This window comes from Chelonoidis abingdonii, chromosome 2 (assembly GCF_003597395.2).
Source record: "Chelonoidis abingdonii isolate Lonesome George chromosome 2, CheloAbing_2.0, whole genome shotgun sequence".
In the NCBI taxonomy this organism is placed as follows: domain Eukaryota; kingdom Metazoa; phylum Chordata; order Testudines; family Testudinidae; genus Chelonoidis; species Chelonoidis abingdonii.
This window is the reverse complement of record NC_133770.1, coordinates 208367280-208387835: the sequence shown is the minus strand read 5'-3', so window position 1 is coordinate 208387835 and position 20556 is coordinate 208367280. Positions and strand designations below refer to the sequence as shown.

Genomic DNA, 20556 nt, shown 5'->3' with positions numbered 1-20556 from the left:
TTTTTCAACTTTGTGCAAGTCCCAGGAGTGTTCACTGTACAACACTTTTTAAAACTGCCAAACAGACATAAAGCACAGGCAGAGAAAATCTTGCCTCTGTGGCAGCTACTATCACGGCTAGGGCCAGAATATCCATTAGCTACTTTTGGGGACTGCTTTAATAACATCTAGCTTTTACACGTTTCATCTGGTACAATATAAACACTAATGCACTGAGATATCCTAAGTCCCATAAATGTATTTACTAACAGGCAGCCTTCGTCTCAATTTAAATTCATTCCTGCACCAGAAAACCTTTTTGTATTGTACCTACAGCTAAGGATACTACATCTGTAAATACACAGAGCAGTCATTCAGTGACTTTTGGACACTAGAAAGGACAGGAATCTAACCCTTAAAAATCTCATGGTTGTCACCATTGCAATTTTTACTAACCAGAGATGTTATAGCTAGATAGAGGTGGATCTCAAAAGGTTCTGTGGCTCAGAATGGAAAAAAAAAACCTTCAAAGTTTGCTAATGTATTACACTATTTGACCTTTTGAATCTGTTTAATGGCACTGGAAAGCTCATAAGAATAATCTCTCATGAGAGTTCAGGTGCTTCCTCCTTCAGTTTGATCATAAAAAGGCTGCAAAAATAACCTCTTCTGCAGTATTTTGACATTTCCTCCCAGGAACCAGGAAACACAGAGGAGGGAGAAAATGAGAAATCAGTTTTGGAAAAAAAGGTTATCTGAACTTATCCAAACCTCAAAGTTTGTTTTGAGCTTTGAGCAACTATGTCGGAATCAATTTTTATTCTAAATGCAGTGGTAAAAGACTATACCATCAATTTATGTGTATCAAGCTGTACATGATGCTTATAGACAGAAACAGGAACATAAAGGCAGGACAAATTATTATAAAACTTGATGAATGTATTCATGTTTCAGAATGTTTGGATTATAGGCAGTGCAGAAGTGCAAAACATAATGAGAGATACAGTGTGTACTAAGATGACAGGAATTTCTGAGTTCTAATTCTGGCCCTGATGCTGTCTTGATGAGTGACCTAAGGCAAGTTGCATGTAGTGCAATTATACTCTGAAAAATTACTATGTTAAAATGATTCCTTCCTATTCAACAGATCCCTGTGAGTCAGAGAGTTTATTGGCTGAAATAAATTCTTACAACTTTGAAGTCTTGTCAGCTTTCCAGAGCCCTCTCAGCTAAGAGAGAGCAAACTGGATTCTATTCCTTTTTGTTCATCATTAAGAGAATTCTTAACTAAATTCCAATCAGTTACACCTGTGCAAACTCATAGAAGATAATGGTTTTCCCCAGGTGTCTGAGAGAGCATAACACAGAGACAGCAGGAGTTGCATAAATGTGGTAGAGGGCACAATTTGACCGGTAGAACCTTTAATATGATTCCTGACACTTGTTTTTGTTTTTGTTTTTTTTAAACCAACTTAACTCTGAGATCTCTGGTTTCATTTGCAGAAAAGGTATATGCACACAGGGGCGGCTCCAGGTACCAGCACGTCAAGTGCGTGCTTGGGGCGGCAAGCCACCAGGGGCGCTCTGCTGATCGCCGCAATGGCAGCAGGCAGATTGTCTTCGGTAGCATGCCTGCGGAGGGTCCACTGGTACCGCGGGACCAGGGACCTCCCGCAGGCAAGCCTCTGAAGGCAGTCTGCCTGCTGTGCTTGGGGCGGCAAAATACCTAGAGCCGCCCCTGTATGCACATACTTTATCTGGAAATAAAAGAGCAACACATGGAGAGCCCCACAATGCCATTTTCACAGTGACATTTTTCAGACTACAACTGCACTGTCACCTCCTGTGTCTGTTTCTCTACCTGTAAAATAGGGAGAATATTTATCTTCCATACTTACCTCACAGGGGTGTTGTGAGGATTACTTAATCAAAGCCTGTATAGCCCTGTTAGGTATAATTGATATAGATCATTGTGGATATTGTAACTAGTAACTGGATTACTTCAAAAAGTTTCTGTTTGAATAATGTTTGTATCTGAACTGTTTGGTCTGGAAATCTTACACCACCAGGTTTGCAAGCAAGATCTCTGCTTCCAATATCTTGGTTTCAGCTGGACTATGAGAATAGTTTATGGTATCTCAGTATTTTGATTCGATTTTTTTTTTACCCAAACCTCTTTGTTTAATTCTCAATGTAACTTGTGATAACATTTTGCAGGTCACATTTTTAAGCTCATCTGTAATAAGTCTAAAGGTCCACAATGCACAAAGCAAAAAAAAATTTTTAAGAAGCTACCTACCATTTACTTTAAAAAATGGGAGAACTGGAAGGAAGAGGCTATGACCCAGAAATGTCCAAAGAAAAAATAAGCAAGACAATGCAATATTCTGCTGACAAACTTTCCTCTGACGATGTAAGCTGGAGGAGCTATTGCGGTGTCACAGACACTTATGGCCCCTAAACACCTCTGAATGATTTCAGTGGGAGATAGACCAGGCCTTTACTTAAGCAGAAAGTGACCGGGGTTCTTTTTTAAAAAAATATAGTAGGGTTGCAAATTATGACTGGAAGAACAGCGCTCCCAAAGTCCACTCTCAGCATTATCAACTCTAATGCTTGCTCATTCCGGAACCTAAATCAATGCATGATGACAGTAGGATGCAATAAACATATTGATACTGAATTAAATATGGCATTTATCATTTTTACACCCCTCTTCAACACAAACGGAGACACTCTGTTAAAGATAAACACAAACCAAACAAATCATAAGAATATCATTCATGTTAATCAATATGAATTTTTTTTCTCATATTGTGGTTTATGTGTGGGATTTTTGTCATGAGCTTTCCAAGTATTTTTAATTCTCCTGCTGTTCTGTTTGATGATTTTTACAGTAACATTGGATGGTATTTTATATCCAGGATTTAGTGGCTAAATCCTGCATATAAAATACCATCCAATGTTACTGTAAAAATTGAAATATAATTGAATAACTGCTCAAAAGAAACTGTGGCTTGCTCTCTTCTGCAAAATGAGGTAGGGAAGACAGAGAATGGCATTTCCCACTGGACACAACTGCCTACTGGCCTGGCCTGTCACACAGCATATCAAAGGATGGAGCTCCTGGCAGGCTCCTTGATGCACAATGTCTCCCTAAAGCTCCCTTGGAGTGATGCCCAAGCACAACGACCCCAGAACAGACCTACATTTAACAGACACAATCTAATCCCCAATATTTACAAGGAAATTAGGGATGAAATCTTGGCCCTATTGAAATTAACTGCAAAACCGCCACTGAATTTCACTCTAGGAGGAAAAAAGTAAAATCATTTGTTGAAGACACACCCTGCAACCCCCTACTCAGGTAACGAATCATTTCTCATACAAATAATGCCATTGAGACATATGGGGCTACTCATGTGGAAGAGTCTGCAAGACTAGACTTGCAATCTTTAAGAGGATTCTATGAATTTGGCCATTTCCTGATATCAAAATACTCCTTGTTAACACTGTATAGTGGTAAACATTTACCTGCAGTAACTTATGTGAAGCACTGAATACTTAGCTCAGAGTACTGATAAACTGCAGATCGATTAGTTCTTGCAAAGAGTTTACAACTCTATTATATAGCCTGAAAATCAGTTATAACAGGAATAAAGTAATAGTGCTGATGAAAACAAGCTTAAAACATTATGGTAGTATACAAAAATATAAATGTGAGACGAGATTCTTACATGTCTTAAGCAATTATCATCATTTTTCAAATACTCATCTCCTTACTTCCAAAAAGATCCCAGACACTTTAAGGATATAAATATAGCATCTCAAAAATGCACCAATTTTTGGAAGGAGAGTAACAACTGATCAGCACATAGTACACTACATACAGTGGGCAAAATTGAATTTTTAATTTGTTCATAACACAATTCAACTGGTCGCTGTGGACAGGATCAACTCATACTCATACCATGTTTTAAAACTGAGTCCTAATACTGATAATGAAGAAGAGATTTTCAAAGTTAAACTGCATTAGAAACCCTCTTTACAATGAATTAAATACTGTTCCTCAGTTTGATATAAAATAAACACACTATAGACAAAACTTCAAGCCACGGACAAGTGTGCAAACTCCTATTCAAGTTAAAAGCCTCATGAGATCACTGAAGTTAATACAGAACAGAAAGAACTGAGTCAACCCTGCTAGGATCTGAACTTGTGATTCTAGCAAGCGTTATTCTGCTCTCATTTCCACTGGTGTAAATCCTGGGTAACTTCATTGAAGTCAATGGAGTTACACCAGTGAGAAAGGAGAATATGAACCGGAGATTACAGTAATGTTTCACACGTAGGAAATTACTGAAAACTAGGGGAACCTGAGGGCTGTGACAGAAAGATAATGTTTTTTGATCTAACTCTGTAGGCAAAGGCAATCAACAGCCTCCTATGGGGAGAACTCTTAACTTACAAAGCTATGCTCCCCAGAGTGTATGCAAAAATGAGTTGTGCATTATTGGTTGAAATCTATGCAGGATCAAAAGAATTTTTTAAATACACAGGAAATTGGAAAAGAAAACTGGAGTTCTAGAGTGGGATGGGGGGAGGCACATAATTAAATATTGTATTCAATAGCTCTTGCACAGGGAATGGACAGAGATTTCACTTCCCAAGATAATCCTAAGCAAATTTCATATGAACTCAACACAGGATTATATGTCTAATATGGAAATAAAATCTTACATTTTGACTTCAAAGACTGTGAGGATTATAAAGCAAAGGCGAAAGAGGGAAAATCACAGACAGTGAGTTATGGCAGGTTGACCGGAGAGGCTGAAACACCATTTGTTAATGAGAGGGAACCTGGCAAACTTAACCACCTGCGGGCTAAGACATCACTCACAACAGTGGCATGTTTCAAGTTTCCATGTTGCTTGTTTATTAATGATGTGTGGGGGGAGAAGGAAGGAAACAGGGCGGCAGGGCATGGGTGAGCAGTGAGATAGCAAAATTTGAAGACACAAAATTATTTAGGTTATTGATGACTAGAGGGGACTGAGGAACTTCCTAGACAGATAATCAAGCAAAGTGGATGGATAACATAGTCAAAATTCAGTGTTAATAAATGCAAGAACCACAAGTTCGACGAAGTGGGTATTCACCCACGAAAGCTCATGGTCCAAAACATCTGTCAGTCTATAAGGTGCCACAGGACTCTTTGCTGCTTTTATATAAATCAATGTGTGACTTCATCTGTATTATTGTGTGTAATACTGGTCACCCCAATCTCAAAAGGATATTGCAGATTTAGAGGGGGTTCAGAGATATGCAACAAAAGTGACTAAGGTCCCAGAAAGGGAAGAGATGGATTGTTTATCTTAGGAGACAAATAAGAGGGGACTTGATAAAATAATGTAAAAGAATTATTAGTTGAGAGATTGTAACTGAGGTATAGAGAGATTACAAGACTGACCTGAGGCCACAAAAGAGATTTGTGGCATACCTGGGAATTGACCCAGATCTCCTGAATCCATTGCAGTGTCATGACCACAAGACTATCCTTCCTTACTGACTTTCATTTTCTAAACTTTTCTTTATTTAAGAACCTTTTCATCAAACATTTCTGAGATTCCAAATTGAGAGTCAGGGACAGTCTGAGCCTAAACCCAGTTCATATTCTTTGACCTAAAGCACAGACTAGGGATTTTTAGGATTCTAAGTAGCATGGACAAGAATAAAGTTTGAGGGGGAAGGTGATAAGTACAGTGAGAGCAAAACTAAAAATGTACATTTCAATTAAGATCACCACATCTGGTAAAGTTTAAGTTGTACAATTTTACAGGGATTTTTTCAGTCACTTACAATACTAGACAATCCATAGATTCAGAGATTAGAAGGCCAGAAAGCACCAAAGTGTTCATCTAGTCTGACCTCCTGTATAAACACAGGTCACCGGACTTCTCTGAATTAATTCTTGTTTGAACTAGAGCATATCCTTTAGAAAAACACCCAATCTTTATTTTAAAATTGCCAATGACGGAGAATCCACAACAACCCTTGGTAAATTGTTCCAATGATTAATTACCCTCACTGTTAAAAAAATGTTTTTTATTTCCAGTCGGAATTTGTCTAGCTTCTACTTCCAGGCACTGGACCGTTTTATACCTTTGTCTTCTAGGCTGAAGAGCCCATTATCAAATTTTTGTTTCCCATGTCGGTATTTTACACACTGCAATCAAGTCACCCCTTAACCTTCTCTTTGTTAAGCCAAATAGATGGAATACTCAACTCAAATTGCCCTGTTTTCTGTTCATTCCTTCTGAAGCATCTGGCACTGGCCACTATTACAGGACAAGACACTGAGCTAGCTGGATCATTGGTCTGACCCACTATGGCCATTCTTATGTTGAACTACTTTAGTCTATCACTGTAAGGTGTGTTTTCCAATTCTTTAATCCTTTTTGCGGCTCTTCTCTGAACCCTCTTCAATTTATCAACATCCTTCTTCAACTGTGGGCACCAGAATTGGACACAGTATTTCAGCAGTGGTCACACCAGTGCCACGTACAGAAGTATTATAACCTCCCTACTCCTACTCAAGAGTCCTCTCTTTATACATCCAAAGATTGCATTAGCCCTTTTGACTGTGGTGGTACACTGAGAGCCCATGTTCAGCTGATCATCAACCATGACCTTCAAGTCTCTATTCAGAGTCACCTTTTCCCAGGACTGTAACTATGGCTTTTATTACTTGTTCTTAGATGCAAGACCTTATATCTGACTGTATTAAAACATATATTGTTTGCTTCCACCCAGTTTACCACAGTCAGTGACCTGGCCTCTTCATTATTCACCACCCCCCAAATCTTTGGGTCAACTGCATACTTTATCAGTGAGGGCTTTGGAGCTGTGCTCCGGCTCCGCTCCAGCTCTAGGCAAAAATCTGCAGCTCCACTGCTCCGGAGCTGCTCCATGCTCCAGGCTTTGTTCTAAAGCCCTATTATCAGTAACCATTTTATGTTTTCTTCCAGATATTGATAAAAATATTCAATATCATAAGGCCATGAACTGATCTCTGTGGGACCCTCTAGAAACACACCTACTTGATGATGATCCCCAATTTACAATTCAATTTTGAGACCTGTCAGTTAGCTAGCTTTTAGTTCTTTAGTGTGTGCCATGTTACTTTTGTATTATTCTAGATTTTGTAATCAAAATGTCATATGTTACTAAGCCAAATGACTTATGATGTATATTATATTAACAATATTACAGTTATCAGCCAAACTTGTCATCTCATCCAAAATCAAAACAGTTATCAAGTTAGTTTGACAAGATCTATTTTCCATAAATACATGCTGACTGGCATAGTCTTCCATAGGCTCAAGAAAAACAACTTTTTTTCCCCAATACCTATTAAACTGTATATACTGTCTCTACATGTTGGCACATAAAATCACCATCTGCTTCAGTCACTGTTATACTTTCTGAGACAGCTGGGAAGTTAACATTTCTCTTTTCTTTTCTCCCCCCACCCCTCCGCACTTTAAACTTTTTGACTGGCATTGTGCTTCTCTGAGTTTGCAGTCTGGGCCTTTCTCCAGCTGAATTCACCTGCTTTAGATTTTCTGAGTCCTAATAAAGAAAAGGCCTGCAGACACATTTGCTCCAAGTGTGCAACCATTCAGGGGTGGTAATGAGTTGGACTGCAGCCTGGTATCTGGCAAACCTTTCTACTTCATGACTTAACGGCTAATTAAAACCACACTCTATGCAGCATTACTTACAAATAATTGAGTGCCTCCCACTCCCTTTCCAGCGCTTCACAATACTGTATACTTTTTTTGTTCTGGTGCTGGTTTGTTTCTCTGAAAGTTAGATGCACTATTATGAATCAGGATTTCCATATTTTCATTGATTCTTACTATCCTCAACCCCTTAGGGTTGGATATCAATACCCTTTCATGCAATGAATTGTGTCTTATTCTGTGAGCAGTCTCGCTGATTTTATTTTACAGATTTACTGCCTGTGGAATAAAACACTAATCAGAATTGGGTGCTTAACCACCCTAAGAATCTGGTGTGTTTTACTTAATTCAGGAGTGATGGGATGAAGTGTGACCTTAACATCTGATTATGAAAAATATCATAATTTTATCAAATCTTTTTATATGTACATTTTATTTCAAAGGGCAGATGTGTTATCTTTGTTTTCTACACTGCTTATCATCATGTAATTTCATGCTCTGAAAACAGACAGAGCACAGAGTACATGGGAACTGTTCTCGTAAATGACTCCTTGCTCTAAATAGGTAAAGCTGCAGGGCATACTATTTGCTTCTGGGTGCAGTTCAAGACTTTTTGATTTATAAAGTCTTCTATGGCTTGGAACCTAGTACTCTAAAAAGCTTTCTATCTCTTCAGGCACTGTGTAGCTGGGGACATCAGCCAATGGATCCTTAATGTTATGTCTGGAGATGGGTGGCAGGGACTCCTGGCAGAAGTTCCTCAACTCTGGAATTTGCTTCACTTGCTGGTACAATAAACCCCCAGACTGTTCACTTTGTGGCACTGTGCTACTTATCACTTTTTCAGATGCTTTTATTTGAAGGGTGAAATACAACAATTTAAGCCAACTAAAGACTCAGTCCAGTGTGCTTCCTAAAACATGGTAATCTGTAAGCCAGTGCAGTGTTGAAGAACTGGTGTATTTATTTATTTAGATTTCCTGTTTCAATATACTCATTCAAAGCATAAATCCAAAATATTGATTAAAAGCAACACAAATAGGGCCAATGTGCAAAAAATTATGAATCCTTCAAAATCCTCACAAACTCAGAAACTCAGTGATACATTCCATATATGCATCAGACTCCCTGTAGCCAGCACAGTGGTGTACAGACTCCCGATATTTTTAGCTGCTTCTGTAGCATTTTATGAACACTCTTTCTAAGTAGCAAACATGACCACAGGACGTTATGTGCAGAACGCCTACAGACAGCTGAAGTTGATATAGTTTTAAAAAATGTTTAACTTATCATTCACTAATTTTTACTTCACTTTAAGAATATATAGGTTATTCTGCTGTAAATGAGTTGATGGTGAAAAGTAATCAGTCCTGTGTAAAGTATTGATGTACTATTTTCCTCCCACCTTAAAATACTTATATGGCTAATTTTTTAACATAAAAACATAGCCACTGTGCTTTGTAATAATACGTAAATAATCTATAATTTCTTGGCTGAGTTTTGCTGTAATGACAAAAATGTAGCCAAATAAGTTTTCTCTCTCTCTCTCTCTCCTCCCCACCGCCCCTGTTTAAAGAAAATCCTAATATCTAATTGGTTGGAAGATTGCCTTGAGGTAGTCCATGTATGAAAGATCCCATTTAAAACCTCATTCTGTTCTATTTAATCAGTATTTACGAGTTACCATGTAACCTTCTCTGCATGCTATAGCTCAGCTTCATATGCCCTTTCACACCCTCTACCTCCGGATCACCTCCTGTTCACCCAGACTCCAGGCTGGGGCTCATCTCTAGCCTTAATCAAAAATAGACATCAGATCAGAGTCTTGTAAAAGCACCATTCAGATACAGAGGAACCTGAATGTGCCCTTTTCTTCTTCCAGTTTGCTTCTGTACTCAGATTTCTCGTATTTTATGCTTGGACAGAAGATGGATAACTTTAAAGACGTCGGGCAGGGCCTGCTTCAGTAACAAATAACTTTATTTTAAGAGAGACGGGCAGAACACAGCTTGCTTATCAGTCATGTTCACGGTACCACTCTTCACACCACTTGGAACATCTCCCATTGCAGATATAGCAGCAGATTTTAGCCTCTGCTAAGGCTATTTTGCACCACTCAAGCAAAAAACAGCCTTAAAGGTTGTTTTAACTAGTTTCCAGGGTATTCAGAAGAGCCTGCCTAGTCTGGTTGAGATATCAGGGCACAGCCAGAGAAAGTGTATGTGGCCAGGAGCTGCAATCTTCAGTTGATCCCTGGCTGCCTGAACAGCCCATGAGAACCACAGGCAGTGGGTCTAAAGTAGCTGATGTAACGTGCACCAGGAACTGGACCGGCGTCTGGTGGTCCCAAAATACAGGCAATGCAAATGTGACATATGGGAGCCTTTTCATTTTCTTCCTCTCCAGAGCTGCACCAGAATGTGTGGCTGATCCCCAGCCTTTAGCCCACAATGAGGTAGATCACCTCTAAGTACCTCTTCTATATGAAATTACTGATAAACCCCTCTGAAAAATATCTTTACAATAAACTATAAAGAAAAACAAAATTAAAGTGATGTTAGGGCTCTCACTTACACCAAGAAAAGGATAGAAAAATGAAATTCAAAGCATTTAAACCAGCTTGACATTTTGTCCTTAAAAAATCACTTTGGGATTTACATGAGACACCATTATGTGGTCTGGGCCAATCCCTATTGTGACCAAATGGACTTCTTTTTTCGTTGTCAATTTGTTTCTCTAGTTTTAGGGTAATTTTCTACTTTAATCTTTTCTGCCACCCTCTGCTCCCATGACGGCACTATGTACCCAAAGTAGGCAAAGGCAATAAAATTATTCACAAATTTAACAATCTCTTTCCAAAAAGCATGGTGCATGAGGTATCTTCCCTTTCCTATGCTGCTGGTCGTGGACATTAGGCTTTGGGAAATACAGACAAAAGTTGCAATCTCAAGCAATTTTGCAAAATACCTAGTAGTGACTCTGAACAACTCCCCCCGTTCCCAGTACCCTCTAACTTTGGAAAAGAAACAGATCCAAATGTCTGGCTGGTTTGTCACCATAATGGGCTGAACCAAAACCCTGGATCTGAAGACCCTGAACATTTGAATAATTCAGACCCTAATGCAATGTTTGCATCTTTGGTCAATCTCTAATTATTCAATTTTTAATTTTCTATTTTGCTTCCTTAGGCTAATGATTTTGGTATGTTTTTCTCCTTAAGAACATTTGTTTTTGTTTTCTGAAATCAAGGTCACTTTTAAATACTCTTTTGAGATATTTTCCAAATTTAGCTCAGACAAAACACAGTATTAACTAAAAGTCCCACTGACCAATACTTTCTAGTTATTTCCTTATATTCCCCATCTGTCTCCATATGTCGTCTCTTACTCTTGTTTATATTATATTATATTATATTATATTATATTATATTATATTATATTATATTATATTATATTATATTATAAACTCTTTGGAATGGGGACTGCAGAGGTGAAAGTAAGCCAGTACGGTTCGGTATGGCATACCAGCAAGTGCCAGTATGCCGTGCTGGACTGGACTGGCTTCCGCAGTGGTGATTTAAATGGCCAGGACTCCAGCTGCTGCGAGGAGCCCTGGGCCCTTTAAAGCGCCACCAGAGCTCCGGCAGCTGAGCTTGGGTGGAGATTCAAAGGGCCTGGAGCTCCGCAGTGGCTGGAGCCCCAGGCCCTTTAATTCACCCCGAGTCCTGGGGCTCCCAGCCACTTCTGCAGCTGGTAGCTCCAAGGTGATTTAAAGGCCCTGGGGCTCCCAGCCACAGCCAGAGCCCCAGGGCCTTTAAATCTTGAAAGGCCACGCCTCTTCCAGTTAAAGCCCTGCCCCCGCTCAGGACTCTGGCGTACTGGTAAGTCCTTTAAGTTACTTTCACCCCTGGGGGACTGTCTTTTTGATCTGTGTATTGGCAGATAGTCTTTTACACAGAACAATTCCCATGTACTCTCAGTGCTCTCTCTGTTTTCAGGACATGGAATTACATGATGTAAGTGGTGTAAAAAACAAAGATAACATCTACCTTCTGAAATAAAATTTACATATAAAAGATCTGATAGAATTGAGATATTTTTCATAATCAGATGTTGTTAAGGTCAGATTTTACCCCATCACTCCTGAATTAAGTTAAACATGAGAGATTCTTGGTGGTTAAGCACCAAATTCTGATACTCTTTCTCATGATGAAGAGAGTTTACTCCACGCTGGGCAGTAAAATAAAATCAGTGAGATTGCTCACAGAATAAGATACAATTCAGTGTGTGAAAGGGTATTGATATCCAACCCTATGGGATTAAGGATAGTAAGCACAATGGGATTCATGACTACAGCTCCTAGGTACTATTGTACTATAATACAAATACATAATAAATAATAAAATAATAATAATAAACATTATACAGGTATAAATGTGCATCTAATACCATTTCTTCATTTTCAAATTGTGTGTTGTACTGTGCTGCATCCTCTGTCACTGGCTTCAGCACAAGGTTTCTGCAGACAAGCCATATGGTCAAGCTAGCAATGAACATCCCAATATCTGGTACAAACACTCTGATCACGTTGCCAGCATCAGCTCCCTTCACACTGTATGGATTGAAAAAACAAAGGAAACATTTGTTAGTTCTAATTCTGCATTGGCTTGACACATTAAGTTAACTGGACACCATTCTTTTAAAAGAGAAGGAGAGTGCACCTCCAAGAGTGAAAGAGTAAGTAGTTTGTACAGCTGTGACAGAATGCCTTGGTGCCATGTAATTACAGTATAAATGATTCATTCCTAATAGCGTGTTCTTGTGCAAACTTTCCAGCACATTGTTTGGCTGATCAAAAGTCATTTTGTAGATCCCAAAGTTATTTAGTGGAGAGAGTAAACTGCCCTAGAATCAACATTAAAATCTGATGGCTCTCAATAAATTTCAGTCCAGTTCCAGGAGGACAGATGTGTACAAACACAGTCCCAATCATAAACCTGGGTGGTATTCATAGCAGGGAGCAACACTCTTGCATGGTCATGGAGGTAAAATTACATTCCCACTCACTCTTATCCCTTAATCACAACTGAGAAATAGGCGAGCAGTATGCAAAAGGATGCAGCCCAGTGATATACCAATACTATGAAAACTGAACTTCATTCTCTCTATATTTTGACATCTTTCAGGAGTGCTACATTTACTTTAAAAGATATGAAAAATAAAATATTCTATTTTATTATAATATTTAACTAAATGTTTTCTTTAACCAGATCCTTTAAATACCATTTAATCTTTTTTTGGCCTCTATTGTGAAACTTTAATGAGCTATAAAATTGTATATCTGTTGAAGACCCCATGATGCATACAGTATTCAGGAATACATACACGCTGTATGTCATTTTCCTTTTACTACTTTTCACAAAAGCTACAGTTTAATCCTTAAGAACTAATTAGAGAGAAAGTGCTGTGTCTTTCCTTAGGACTCCCACTTCCTGTTTCTAAATACTTGGATAGCTCAGTGAATTTAATGGAAAGTGCACAATACGCTGCACTGTGCAGATTTAAAATGTTTTGTCTGGGGACTATTACCTCTATGGGTTTGGATGCTGCATCTGAATTTGATTCATTTTGTTAACAAAATTTAGACTTGCATTTAGTTGACACAATGACTGGTTTATTTAAACTGCTGCATTGACTTCCTACACTTTTTAACTACTACTAACAGGATACAAACTTAATTATTTCAAAGTGTACAGTGTAAGGCTGCCAAGCATTAGGTTAGCACATTTTAAATAGACAGTTTTGACATTAAGTGACTTTTTAAAAGGATAGACATCTAGAACTATTTTCAGGTTTAATGACTGCAATGGATTCTGGGAACACACAGGGTACAGATGAATAGGCTAGATTACCAGCTCAGTGCCTGAACTGTATGACTTTTAAAAAAACCAAAAACACCTGACGTATTTTTTAGGGTCTATTAAAAATTACCATCTCTGTCTTTCTGTGTCTATATCCTAGCAGCAGTGAAATTTACAGAAGAAATCTTTGCTAAGGTGCAACTGATAACTGGGTATCAGTCCAGTATTTTTGGAGTCACCAAAATACCTTTAGCATCACTGCTATGAATCAATGCTTTATGTAGAAAAAGAAATACATAATTGCCTACAGGACTCTTCCCCATTAATGCACACACACAGGATCAAATCCTATAGTTTTTAACTCACGCAAAACTCAAATTGGACCTGATTTTTCACTGCCTCACACCTTGTTTGTGCAAATCAGATACAAAGTGCTAAGAATTAAGATTGTTAGCTTTAACACCCACTTTTCACAGGTGTGATGTGAATGACTACCCATGGTGCAATATGCTGCTTGAGCTAGTGCGCTAAAATAGCAGTGTGGCTGTTATGCCACTGGTGGCGGCTTGGGGTAGCATGAGTCCATCTATACAGGCTGAGAGTCACACTTCCCAGCTGCAGGGTAGTCATCCCCTCAAGCCTTAAGTCCTTTCTTTGCCTCTGGATTCAAATAGACTTGAACCCAACTGATAAACTTTCTTCTGGAAGGTACATAATGAAGACTTATTTCAATCTTCCCGACTTGTGAATCTCTCAGCTATTACACTCTTGCAGTATTAAACTGGAGTGATCATGTATTGTATCAGACACACAAAATGGTGAAATAATCTCTCTTATTGGACCAACTTCTGTTGGTGAAAGAGACAAGCTTTCAAGTGTCACAGAGAAGAAACCTTGTCTCGTTCACCAACAGAAATTGGTCCAGTAGGAGATTATCTGACTCACTTTGTCTTCCTCATATCCTGGGACCAACATGACTACAACAACACTGCAAACATGCATTCCATGATAGCTGAGTATCTTGAAACTGTTTTGGCCAATGCTTTCAAGTGGTACTATAGCAGAGAAAAAAGGCTGAAGTGTCCAAGAAAGGCTTGCAAGACAGTCAACACATTAAATTAGCCTCTTTATTAGTAGAGCACCGGCATGTTTCCTGTGCTGCTGTTTCAATGCTATAGGACTGAATGGTATATCACATTGTAAGACAATATGTTCAGCACCACAGGAAGTGAAGGCTTTATAGACGTTAAGAAGTAAATTTCTTGATAGGATTGTACTTGTTGTAATAGAGATTAACTGGACACACAACATCAAATTTGCAAGATTCACTGTTAAAATGGATCTGATCTGTTCCTGTGAAATAATGCTGTGAATAGACCATTTCAATGCAATTTACTGAGACCCTTCTAGAAATAAAACCACTATAAAATGTGTCTTATTGAGGCTTAAAATTCAGTTCCATTGGATCCAATCAGCTATACTAGGATAGATTAAAAAGGTGATTTTAACATACCAGTAGTTCTCAGGAACATACATCTCTATGGATCCAGGCCCTATCTCCTCTACAAATCACATTCCAGAAAACAAACATGAAAGTCTGTTGTGTCAAAGTTTTGTGTGCTGTTGTTCCCAGTTCCTTTTACTAAACAAAATCACGTGCCTGTAGGATTTTACAAAATGCATAATGAAATGTGATATTATGAGAAATGGGATTTAAAACAGGATTTAAGAGTAGGATGCCAAAGCCCATACTGTAATACTTGGGGACGTCTGCACAACAAAAAGAATGGAAAGGATTTACAGATTGACTGCAGTTAAGGACTCCATTCACACATGGCCATATTTTGCTAACAGCCTAGTCATTGTGTTCTTCATTCCCAACAGAGCCTCGTTGAAGAAGTTTAAAATCAGAATGGACACAAGAGCATATATAGCATATGTTCCTAAGAATCAACTCCTCTCCCCGCCTCCCAGCCCCCCAGGTGAGAATCATTGGACAACAAATTGGCAAAGACTTTGATCCCTAATTAGCATGGCACCATTCATGCGGCTAAACTCAAAAGTTTGCCATAAAGGCTAATTTTTCTATTTACACAGATTATTGTCAGGAGTTTATAACAAAGCCATAAACATGTTCTGGGGTCAAATTTGAGATAATCAACATCAACTTGAATGATTTTTTTCAATATTTAAAGAAAAATGGGCTAGACCACTTAAAAGGTTGCTCTGTAGGAGGGCCAAAAAGTAAATTAGGGATTTGAAACATTAGTTGACCATATAGAATCGACTGCGCATTTTTGAAGACAAGAATATGTTAGGGTTGCCATAGCTGCTTTTTTATTCTGGGGGACAAAAACAGACATCTATGACTTTCACAGTCATATGTGAAGCTTATGTCAGTATCACAGAAACATGATTCCAAAACAGAGTTTTCCTCATCTGTCCATCTGAATCCACCTGGTGTATCTAGTGTTACACTTAGATTTTAAACTTTTTGTGCATGGATCATCTTTCTGTTCTGCATTTGTACAGCGTCTAGCAAAAGGTGTTCGTGGTTTACTGGGGCCCCTAAGTGTTACTACAACACAAATAAGAAAAATAATATACAAATTACATTTTCTTTTTTAGGTGTCCTGCAATCTAATAACTATTGCTTCTAGCGTGCAATCCTACAGACATCATATTGACTTTGTGGTGCAGGGCAGAACCCTTAAGCCAAAATCTAGACCCAAACACCCACTGAAAAAGGTCAGGAAGACACTGAGAAGATGCATGAGTGAGAAATCCTTTCCTAAGCTGAGGTGCAATGCAGAGACTTGGGGCCCTTATGCAGTACCCCTGCATCTGCGGAGTGGAGGAGCCATACATGCCTTTGTCCCTGGCCCCATGCAGTGAAACTATACCAATTCCTATGCACTGAGGCTCTGGGCAGCTGTGGATTTGAGGGGGCTGCATTTGTCCCTTAAGGTATAAAAGTGAGAATTTGGCCCTTAAACTGCAGCTATACATTGAAAAGTGTTGTTTTTAGAATGACACCAGGAGCTTCTATATCTATTGTCTCTCAGGGCTTGCCTGAAAATAGCTGTGTAGAAATTGCTTTGACATTGCAACTCGGGCTGCTGCTCAGGCTCTAAAGTCGTCTTCCTCCCACCAGGCTGACAACTCAAGCCAGAACGTCTACACAACCATTTTTAGCATGCCAGCACAAGCCCCACTAGTGTGGGCCCAGTGTGGGACCAGTGTGGGTTATGTTCCCAGATGCGGTGTAAATATATCTTAAATGAGATAAAATATGCTCAGTTTAAAATAAACAGATTATGTATGTGTATTTGAAAGTGTGCGTGGATTTTTTGAAACTATAACACCGGGATTTCAACTTTTTTAGATTTTAAACTTCAAAAGAGAATTTTTAAGACAGGTGATTTTGATAGTTAGGTGAAAAAAAAGAAATGGCTGTTTGCTAAAGCCACTTGTAACATGCAGCATAAACAGATTAAATTATTAGATCGATTTAACAGGATTCCAATGTGTGGAATTAAATTGATGGGTCTGGGCATTAGCTCACTGCTGGCAACGTGTATGTAAGCTTAGATGTACTCCCTATTATTTAAACATAAATTAAATACCCATAAGAAACTAAATCAACATAGTTTCTATTTGTTATATTCACATTATGATTCACAAATCAGTGGGAATAAAATTACAGGTTTAGCTTTCCTGGGCAGTTCTTTCTCTCCAATTAGAATGAATTATTTCTTGTTTGAAATGAACAAAGCATGATACACACAAACACAATGCACCATCTGTTATTAAAATTGCCAGATACTTTCCACTATAAGACCCAGAATTAGGGTGCTTATAACTTTACCATACTTTAGTCATTTGAAGGTGAAATTTTCCATGCTGGGTGTCTGCCTTAGACTATTTATTTATTTATTTGACATTCTAGCAAAAATGGTTCAGCCATTTCGGAGAATGAGACTAAGGAAAAACATAGTTTTTTGCCCAAGTTAAAAAAATCCAGAGACCTTTTATTTGAAAAGCTCTAGGACCCCCATGATGTGGAGCAGGTACTTGGCATTTGGCAGCATGGTGGCTTGTGTGTCAGGAATGTGCATTTTGCCACCCCCAATGAAATCTGCCCAAATGTAGCCAAGTTATTGCAGTTTGCACATGCTCAGTGGAGACTTCTTAGAAGTTAGCAGCAAAATTCCCTGAACGTTTCATGAGCATTGGGCATGCTTCATCCCAGGCCTGAGCAGGATTTTCTCTGCAACTGCAGGTATGGGTTGCTACATAGAGAGCAGACAGTCTCTCCTGGGCATTCAATGACACCTCTGTGCTGATCCCAGGCAGGCAGAAGCTGTCTGATTTGAATGCAGAGAGAATAAGAGCCATACCTGTAGGGAGAGGGGTGGATTGGTAAAAAGCCTGGAGGAGAGGGCAGGAAATGGGAGGCAAAAATTGGGACAGGACGCTGGCAGGGAGGGGGAGAGGGAAACTAGGACTGGCTGGGCAAGGAGACTGGCTAGGATCAGAAGCAAAGGATGGGGGAAAAGGCAGGACAGGGACACATGAAATGGCATGGGAAATGGGCAGAAGGATCTGCGCCCACTTGAGAACCCTTCCCTCCAGAGCCTGGAATGGAGGATTTCTATGTCTCACTATTCCTGATGCTGTCAGCAAATATTTGTGAAATCCACTGGCAAAGCAAACTCTCTAGTGCTGGTCCACATATAAGATGACAACCTATTACTGCTACCAGTTACTCTGTTAGTTTAAGTGGCAGAGGTCTGTGTGGTAGATTTCAAGGCTTCAACTATGTGAGCATCAATATGATGCTACATAATGCAATTTTGGAGGTGGTGGGGATTGTTTTGTTTTGTTAAAAACCTAAGAAATTACATAGAAAAATATGATAAAAACATTATTAAGGTTGCAAAGTCAAGCACTCAGAAGGTAGGAAATGCCAGAATTAAGGCTGCTTTTGCATATGCATTGCAATAAAATCTTTAATTATATGATCACAAATTATTTTTTCAGTGCAAAGAGTGGACCTGCTCTGGAGATGAATCACGGTTGTGTAGTGAAAGAGGCTGTTTGGAGACCCTGCTTCATTTGATGCAGAAGTTGGAAAGTGTGTAATGAATGAAGTAAGGGCTTGCAGGAAGAGAGAGATGATCTCATGATTAAGTCAGCTGAATGCTGCCCTGGGGAAGTGGATTCTATTCTTGCTTTTGCACAGAATTCCTTTGTGATTATGGGCAAGGTAATTTAAGCCAAACTTTTCACTGATGGTCACTAATTCTTTATTTTCTGAGTGCTTAACTAGATATCCTGAGATCCGATTTGCAGAAGTGCTGAGCACTCACAGCTGCAACTGAAGTCAATGCGAGCTGTGCTTTAAACATATAAAGTGCTATATGAAAAATCAGGTCCTAAACATCTCAAATTGGGCATCTAAAATTAGTGGATGATATTTTTGATCTACATTTCTCTATGCCTCACTTTCTCATCAGTAAAGTGGGGATACCACCACCTTCACTTCATAGGGGTGTTGTGAAAATAATTTCATTAATGTTTGGGGGACCCTCAGATGCTACAGTGATGAGCGTCATTGAAAAGCCCATGAGGAAATTACTAATTCTGTCTTCAGAGCAGACTTTGAATAACATACAGTAAATAAGATTTGGGGGCAAACACTGAAATATAGCTCTGAATGAGGCAGAGGTCCTGCGGCGGGGAAAAAGAGTCCATGATCATGTAATTAAAGACTGTATCATAAACTATACATACAATGATCAAATTAAGTTTGCACATGTACCTTAATTCTCCCATTTCCTAACTTTTGCATGCTTGATATTGCAACCTTAATAATGTTCTTTTAACCCAGTTTATTAGTGACCACTAGTGAAAAGTTTGGCTTAGAGTGCCTTGCCCATAATCACAAAGGAATTTTATATATATAAAAGAAATGGAAGGTAGGCAGGATTAATTTTATAGTTGATAGAAATAATTCCATTTAAAATTAATCTTTTCAGTAACTCAGGATCTGACTTTCTTTTCCTGATCAACTGTTTTAGAAATATTAGACTAAGCTGAAAGCTTTCCTTTGAAATCTCCCCCTGAAAATTAAAATTTGCATTTGTCACTAACTAGTAGTTTGTGGAAAGTTTTTGCTTAACTTTTTCCTTAATTTTTTTTACAATTTTTTATCATAAAACTGTAGACGTTAAGTTGTCAGCTGTTTTGGCAAAAAATAGTAACTTTTGTTGAAGTTTTCCATAGGGAAAATTATTTTCTGATCAACACTTACAAAGATGACATTTAATCATTTGTACTCCTGAAGTGCTGAACACATCACTTTCAACTAAGGTAATAGACTACTTTAGTGTAAATGCACCTGATACACCTCTACCCTGATATAACACAACCTGATATAACATGAATTTGGATATAACATAGTAAAGCAGCGCTCCAGGGGGGGCAGGGCTGCGCACTCCAGTGGATCAAAGCAAGTTCGATATAATGCGGTTTCACCTATACACGGTAAGATTTTTTGGCTCTCAAGGACAGCGTTCTATTGGGGTAGAGGTGTATAAGTAAATTTGCTATCTATCCTTATAAGGCACTGTCTCTGGGCAGCTGCCCTTTGTGAGGCGTCAGAGCCCAGTCTGCCTGTGACTGACTGCCTTATGAAGACTGCAAATAAAGATTATATAAGCTTAGTTTGAGGAGAGACAGAAAGCTCCTCTGGAGAAGAGCTTCCAAGAGAGGTCTGAGTTAGAGGCCTGAGCAGAAAGGCAAGTGTATGAGGTCTCGGGGGAATCCACCAGAATGGGAACCCTGGAAGATGTGCTCCTAGAGATGGAAGCTTCACAGACAGAGGGCTGCTGTCAGCAGGCATTCAAGAGGGTCTAATATCAGCCAAGGGTCTCCCTGATGCTGGCTGGAGGCCTCACCTGGCAAGGA

General features: G+C 39.0%; 1 protein-coding gene across 1 annotated transcript in view; it reads right to left on the bottom strand.

Annotated features, from left to right (window-relative positions):
* Positions 1–20556, bottom strand: part of PIEZO2 (piezo type mechanosensitive ion channel component 2) — a 485914-nt gene that overhangs the window by 192489 nt on the left and 272869 nt on the right. The window contains exon 5 of the mRNA XM_075062935.1: positions 12173–12335. Within this exon, the coding sequence (XP_074919036.1) occupies positions 12173–12335 (163 nt within the window). The remainder of the gene's footprint in view (positions 1–12172; positions 12336–20556) is intronic.